At 45.2% G+C, this 8,107-nt stretch overlaps 1 protein-coding gene across 2 annotated transcripts in view; it reads left to right on the plus strand.

The window, feature by feature from the left end:
- The window catches only part of large1 (LARGE xylosyl- and glucuronyltransferase 1), a 420,017-nt gene that overhangs the window by 404,043 nt on the left and 7,867 nt on the right, over window positions 1–8,107 (plus strand). For both annotated transcript variants that reach the window (XM_048607545.1, XM_048607546.1), the window contains exons 12-13: window positions 3,841–4,119; window positions 6,649–6,795. In XM_048607545.1, the coding sequence (XP_048463502.1) occupies window positions 3,841–4,119; window positions 6,649–6,795 (426 nt within the window). The remainder of the gene's footprint in view (window positions 1–3,840; window positions 4,120–6,648; window positions 6,796–8,107) is intronic.

The raw sequence follows: 8,107 nt of genomic DNA on the forward strand, positions 1-8,107 counted from the left end.
CAGGAAGGCTGACATTTCGGGCCTAGACCCTTCATCAGAAAAATGAATGAATTTTTGAATAAATTTCTGAATGATTTTCAGAAAAATTTCTGATGAAGGATCTAGGCCCGAAACGTCAGCCTTCCTGCTCCTATGATGCTGCTTGGCCTGCTGTGTTCATCCAGCTCTACACCTTGTTATCTCAGATTTTCCAGCATCTGCAGTTCCTACTATCTCTCAACTCATCTATAGTTTATTGTAAGATTTTGTCCACCTCCTTCACCTGCTGGGAATGAGGAAATAGCCGAGACATTAAACAGTTATTTCGTGTCGGTCTTCACAGTGGAAGACACAAATAATATGCCGAAAACTAATAGCAAGAAGGTTATAGCAGATGAGGACCTAGAAACTATCATTATCACTAGGAGGCAGTGCTGGGCAAGCTAATGGGGCTAAAGGTAGACAAGTCTCCTGGCCCTGATGAAATGCATCCCAGGGTACTAAAAGAGGTGATGGGGGAAATAGCAAATGCACTAGTAATTATTTACCAAAATTCACTGGACTCTGGGGTGGTTCCCGCAGATTGGAAAACAGCCAATGTGACGCCACTGTTTAAAAAAGGAAGTAGACAAAAAGCAGGTAACTATAGGCCAGTTAGCTTAACTTTGGTAGTGGGGAAAATGCTTGAATCTATCATTAAGGAAAAAATAGCAAGACATCTGGATATAAATTGTCCCATTGGGAACACCCAGCATGGGTTCATGAAGGGTAGGTCATGTTTAACTAATTTGGTGGAATTCTTTGAGGACATTACTTGCATGGTGGACAATGGGGATCCTATGGACGTGGTATATCTGGATTTCCAGAAGCATTTGATAAGGTGCCACACCAAAGGCTGCTACATAAGATAAAGTTGCACGGTATTACAGGTAATGTATTGGCATGGATAGAGGATTGGTTGACCAGTAGAAAGCAAAGAGTAGGAGTAAATGGGTGTTTTTCTGGTTGGCGGTCAGTGGCTAGTGGTGTGCCTCAGGGATCAGTGTTGGGACCGCAATTATTTACAATTTACATAGATGATTTGGAGTTGGGAACTAAGTGTGGTGTGTCAAAATTTGCAGATGACACTAAGGTGAGTGGTAGAGCAAAGTGTTCAGAAGACACTGAAAGTCTGCAGAGGGATATAGATAGTCTAAGTGAGTGGGCAAAGGTCTGGCAGATGGAGTACAATGTTGATAAGTGTGAGGTCATCCATTTTGGTAGGAATAACAGCAAAATGGACTATGTTTTAAATGGTAAAAAACTGCAGCACGCTGCCGTGCAAAGGGACTTGGGTGTTCTTGTGCATGAATCGCTAAAAGTAGGATTGCAGGTGCAGCAGATAATTAAAAAGGCAAATGGTATTTTGTCTGTCATTGCTAGAGGGATGGAGTTTAAAAACAGGGAGGCTATGCTGCAGCTGTACAGGGTCCTGGTGAGGCCACACCTGGAGTACTGTGTGCAGTTTTGGTCTCCTTACTTGAGAAGAGATATACTAGCACTGGAGGGGGTGCAGAGGAGATTCGGTTGATTCCAGAGTTGAGAGGGTTGGATTATGAGGAGAGACTGAGTAGACTGGGATTATACTCATTGGAATTCAGAAGAATGAGGGGAGATCTTATAGAAACATATAAGATTATGAAGGGAATAGATAAAGTGGGGGCAGGGAGGTTGTTTCCGCTAGCTGGTGAAACTAGGACTAGAGGGCATCGCCTCAAAATAAAGGGAAGCAGATGTAGGACTGAGGTCAGAGGAACTTCTTCACCCAAAGGATTGTGAATCTGTGGAATTCCCTGCCCAGTGAAGCGGTTGAAGCTACCTCGCTGAATGTGTTTAAGGCAAGGCTGGATAAATTTTTGAACAGTAAAGGAATTAAGGGTTATGGTGAGTGGGCGGGTAAGTGGAGCTGAGTCTCAAAGATCAGCCATGATCTTATTAAATGGCAGGGCAGGCTCAAGGGGCCAGATGGCCTACTCCTGCTCCTAGTTCTTATGTTCCTATGCTGATAGGATTGCGAGTACAAAGGACCACAACCTCACCACTTAGAGCGGGCGGGGTTTTTTGTGAGCATGGGTTTGTGCAGTAGTGTTTTTACAGCACTCAGCCCTGGGGGAATATGAATGCTGCTCCTGCTCAGTGACCTTTAGCCCAGTTTCTGAACTGTGCTCGGTACAAACTGTAATCCCACCCTGCCTGATTTAAGAGCGCCACAACGAATTGGCCCGTGAAAAAGTATTATCTATTTATGAGGAGAAGTAGTAGTGCTGGAAATATCAACAGGTCAGAGAAAGTTTGCTGTTTCCTGGTTGCTGTCACACAAGGGAAGGCTGAGCAGGGGAAGGTTGGCCCTATATCCATCAGAGTTTAGAGGAACGAGAGTCAATCTTATTGAAACATGAATAATTCTGATGGAGCTTGACCGGGGGATGCTGAGAGGACGTTTAGGAATCTAGGAGAATTGATTCATTACCTAACCCTCTGAGCATGGTGGTACCCTGACAAACCTGCCCTCTATTCCTTTCAAGGACAATATATCCAGTGCCCAGAATTGTACAGTCCTCCTGATTTGTAGAGTTTCGTATAGCTATTGAAACATTTGTTCCCATTATGTTCTAACCTTTTAGATTTAAAGGCTAACAATTAACTTGCCATTTGGTTTTGTTTTGTACCAGACAAATAAATTTAGTGACCTGAATATGTGGAAATCTAAATTCCTTTGCACGTCCACTGTTTCTAACTTTTCGTCTTATATATAACACCTGGACTGATCTTTTCTCTGGGCCTAAAATGGTGACCTCACACTAGTTTGTGTTGAAAGTTAACTATCATGGTTTTGTCCGCTCAATCTGTCACTGTCTGTTTATAATCTTGTGTTCCACGCTTTAACATAACACCTACCATTGTGTCATTGGCAAACTTGGGGATATGGCTACAAACTGTTATAAGTAACTATGGTAAATAACTGAGGCCTGGACACAGATCTTTTTGGGACACCATTAGTCTTTTCCTTTGATTTCAAGTATCATACCCATTCCCTATTCTTTATCACTAAACCAATTGCCTAATCAGATTAATAATCCAAATTCAATTCCATTAGCTCGCAGCCTTTTGTGTGGAACCTTATCAAATGCCTTATGGAAACGTATTATAAACTACTTTGCATGCCGCAGTTGCTTGCTCAGAAAATTCAATTAGATTCATTGGCCATGACTTGGCCATTACAAATCCATCTCTCTAATCAGCTCAAATTTCTTTAAGTGCTCAGTCACTCTGTCTTTATTTATAGATCCCAATAACAGATGCGAGACTAACTGGTCTATAATTTCCTGGTTTCTCCCTCTCACATTTCTTCAATGTAATGGAATTACATTTGCAATTTTCCAACCTGCAGTGCCTTATCCTGAATGACGAGACATTGAGAGAGAGATAGATGATTACTGCTAAAGGTTCTAAAAGTTTTTCACCCACTTTTTATTCAAAACCCTGGAGTGGGAACTTACGGGTCTTGGCGATTTGTCCATCTTTACTCCCACTATTTTTTTCTAAACTGTATTCTTGCTTCCACTAATTTTAGAAATTTCATTACTGATTTTGAAAGAATGCTGGCAATATGATCTGCTTTCCCTGTGGTGAAGAATGATATTTAATAATTATTTAACAAGCCATTTCTTTATATGGGTTATATTGCAAATACAAATGTATTTTAAAGGATCTTTGGCTCACTTAATGCAGTTGTACAACTTCTTGTGTTGATCCTGACATCTCTCATTGTGTTGCCCATTTGCAACTGCTTGCTGCTAATGAATGTTGCTCTTTCTTCAGGCTGCAGATGTTGGAGGCTATCTGCAAGCACTGGGAGGGCCCCATTAGCCTTGCCCTCTACCTGTCCGATGCTGAGGCCCAACAGTTCCTCCGTTACGCCCAGGGATCTGAGGTTCTGATGAGCAGGAGCAACGTTGGTTACCACATCGTCTACAAGGAAGGACAGTTCTATCCTGTCAACCTGCTGCGGAACATCGCCATGAAACATGTTAACACACCCTACATGTTCCTGTCCGACATTGACTTCCTCCCTATGTATGGTCTCTATGAGTACCTGAGGTAATGAGCTGAAGGTTGAGTGTTTACGCCTGTGGTAGGGTTACAGTTGTCACCACACTGCCTGAAGAATGGGCTGAACAGTGTGGCAGTCCTATTATAACTGTCGTTGCAATTGGAAACTGCTGGAAAAGCTCAGCAGGTGTGGCGGCATCTGTGGAGAGAAATCAGAGTTAACATTTCGGGTTGCGTGACCCTTCCTCAGGACGGCCCGTTCCGTCGAGGGGTCACTCGACCCCAAGCATTAACCCTGAATTCTCTCCACAGACGCTGCCAGACCTGCTGAGCTTTTCCAGCAGTTTCTGTTTTTGTCTCTGACCTACCGCATCCGCAGTTCTATCAGTTCATAACTGTAGATGGTTTGCAGCAATAGAATTAAGCCAACTGGTTCATGCAAGTGTTTATAATGTAAGCAATTCTCCTCCTAGCCCACTTCATCTTACCCAACCTACTCCTCCTCCTATGCCAATGTGTTATCTAGCTTCTCTTTAAACGCTAGTCACCTCAAAAACTTAATGTGTTGGTAAATCTCACCTTCTGGTCACTCTCTGGCTAAAGAGGTCTTTTCTGATTCCCTACTAGGATTCTTAGTGACTGCCATATCTTTCTGGCAGTTAGTTCTGGTCTTCCCCTAAAAGTGGAAACATTGTTTCTCCATATCAAACATTCTGATTATTACAAAGACCTTTATCAGGCCATATCTGTTTAATCTACAGAGACAAACAATGACCTGATCATTCTCTTCTTACAAGTAGAATCTCTCTGCTCTTATAGATCCTTTTTAGCAATTCTGCAGTGTATCTTTGCTAAGATGGACTGCAGAACTAATGAGCTTATTGAGAATAGCTCAGTAAGTACTTATCGGGGGCAGGTGGGGGTAACTGACAGGAGAGAGGAGGGCAGGTTAATGCAGTCCATCCGCTGCTGGTTTTTCAGTTTGTGGTGTAGGCTCACATCCACACCAAAGGAATGGCATCAGACCTGCCTACTGACTGTTTCATTTGACTGGGTCCAGCTTATAACTTGTTCTTTCTCGCACCTTTCTCCCTCTCTCAGTTCCACCCTTCCTCAGAGGGATTTAAACATCCAACTAGTCATTGTCGCCCACTTCCTCCCCCTTACCTGCTCATACTTCTTGCTAACTGACAAACTACTTTAAACCCCCCTGGTGACACCCTCCAGACTTTGACCTTCCAACGTTGCTTTCTGTAAAGGTAAACCAAGAAAGTCTTTTCGAAAAGCTGTGGCATTTTAATTTAATCTGATCCTCATTCACCAATATGAAGTATAAAGTTGTGACAGGTGGGATGTGAACCCGGGCCCCCTGACTCAGAGGTAAGGACACTGCCACAAGAGCTCTCTCCATACAAGGAGAGCACATTCTCTGAGGCGTGGTGCTGTTCAATGGACCAGCAGCATCACCTACAGGAATGTGCTGGTATCGCAACTGCTGGGAAAATCATCAATAATACATTGTCGATTTTTTTTTGGCATCTTTCCTCCCTTTTTGAAAAATGTTTTATGGAAGTGGTGGATGGAAGATTAGTTACAGAATGTGTTGAATTAGCCTGCAGTTCTTTCAAGATAAATTTCAAGTCTCCCTGAAACTTTAAAGACCCCACAGATGATTCTAACATTCAGTCTCTCTCCCACTACTTTGCAATGCCTTACTGCTGCTGCTCTCACTTACACTTCTCTTAACTTCTCTTTTGTCCCCTCTCCTCTACTCTCACAGCTTCTTGTCTACACTCACTCTTATTCCTCTCCACTCCATTGTTCCTGTCTCTCTCTCTCCTACACCCTCTCTATCTCCCTCTCTTCCCTTCCTGCCCATCTCCCTCCCTCCTCCCCACTCCCTCTGTTTCCCCTCACCCCCACACTCCCTTATCCTTCTCCCATTCTCCATGTGTCTCCCTCTCCCCCTACACTCCCTCTGTCTCCCTCTCCCCCCTACACTTCCTCTATCTCCCTCTCTTCCCTACACTTCCTCTGTCTCAGTTTCTCCTCCCCACTCCATCTATTTCCTGTCTTCCCCACACTCCCTTATCCTTCTCCCAGTGTCCATGTGACTCCCTCTTCCCCCTACACTCCCTCTGTCTCCCTCTTACCCCCTACACTCCCTCTGTCTCCCTCTTATCCCCTACACTCCTTCCTACTCCCTCTCCCCCCTACACTCCCTCTGTCTCCCACTCTTCCCCCACATTCTCTCTGTCTCCCTCACTGCCCCACACTGCCTCTGTCACCCTGTCTTCCACATGCTCCCTTTGTCCCTCATAGCCCTCACTGTCCTTATCTCCCCCTTACGCCCTGTATGCATTTCTCCCCATCTCTTTACTCTGCTTCTCTCTCTCTCACACAATCTCTTCCGCCATACCCCTTCAGTGCCCTCTCTCCCCATGCTTCCTCTATTCCCTATTGCCCCTCTGTCTGTCTCCTCTCCCTTGTCGTTCACGCGGTGCCCTGGTGAGCATTGCATCCTCAGAATTGTTTGCGGTTCTGTTAATTCCGTGTGTTTGTGATCTTTTCTCGCAGGAAATCAGTTCTGCAGCTGGATATGGCCAACACAAAGAAGGCTCTGATAGTGCCAGCATTTGAAACTCTCCGCTATCGTCTGTCCTTCCCGAAATCTAAAGCGGAGTTATTGTCCATGTTAGACATGGGAACGCTCTTCACTTTTCGGTAATGACTGAAAGATTAGATATTTTCATTTCTGTAGCACCTATAGAACTGTACATCTGGAGTGCATTGTGCCCCATGTGTGTATTTTGTATAAAACCTGCTGCACTTGATTTCAGACAAAGCCATCAGTACTTCTGGGCTTGGGAGCTCAGTTAGAACTGGCAGTTGGAAAGTGGTCAGGTGTGAGCTTTAGGTGCAAATGCCTCAACAGTCGAATAGCCCAATGTCAGTCACTACCTACAAAACCTGCCAGGGAAGAGGCAGACCTGGGCATCAAATCCCTTCTTTCTTGAGGGCTCTCCTCCTGACGGCAATGTTTGGACATTTGAGCGGCAGAAGCTGCTCCCTAAACTACAACGTAGTTCCGTTTCCCCTGTGCAGCCCCTTTCGGTTTCTCCAACTTTGCAGCCTGCTCTCCCCACATCGAGCACTTCCCCTCCCTCCCTCCCTCCCAAAACCGCACTCCCCCCATTCCCTGATGTCTCCCCACGTCAAAACGTGGAAAATAGGGGCAGCAGTTCACCATTCAGCACATCATTCGACATGACTGTGCCTAACCCACTATCTCAAAGCCATTCTCCTGCCCTCTCCCCATATCGATGTGTTCTTTCGTAAGCAGTTTGGTCCGCACAGCATTCTGTGGTAGAGAATTCCTCAAGGTCGCCACTCTCTGATTTTCCTCATTTCAGTCTGAAATGGACTACACTGCATCCTGAGACAGTTACCCCTTCTTCTGGCTCAGGAGGAACATCCTCCCTTATATCCAGTCTGTGCAGCCCTGTCACTGTTCCACATGTTTCAACGAGATCCTGTTACATTCTTCCAAAGTCCAGGGAATGCAGTTAATCCGTATCGCCTTTTGGGACAAACCTGCCATCTCGTGTGAACCTTTGCTCCTCCTGTGGCAGGTGTACCTTTTCCAAGGTAAGCAGACTGAAACGTTATGCTTTACTCCATATGTGGTCTCACTGGGGCCCTATACAGCTGCAGCAATATATCTTTACTCCTGTGGTCAATCCTTCTTATAATGAAGGCCAATCTATCATTTGTCTTCCTCACTTTTTGCTGCATCTGTGTACTAGCTTTCAGTGACTGGTGTTAAAGGACACCCAGGTCCCTTTGGACATCAATATTTTCTCATCAACCAGTCTCCTCAACTCCCTGTCTCTTCCCCAGTCTCCTTACAGCCTCCCTGTCTCTCTCCAGTCTCCTTAGAGCTTCCCTGCCTCCCCCCGGCCTCCGTACAGCCTCCCTGCCTCTCCCCAGCCTCCTTACAGCCTCCCTGCCTCTCCCCGGTCTCCGTACAGCCTCC

Source organism: Rhincodon typus, chromosome 18 (assembly GCF_021869965.1).
Source record: "Rhincodon typus isolate 14 chromosome 18, sRhiTyp1.1, whole genome shotgun sequence".
In the NCBI taxonomy this organism is placed as follows: Eukaryota; Metazoa; Chordata; class Chondrichthyes; order Orectolobiformes; family Rhincodontidae; genus Rhincodon; species Rhincodon typus.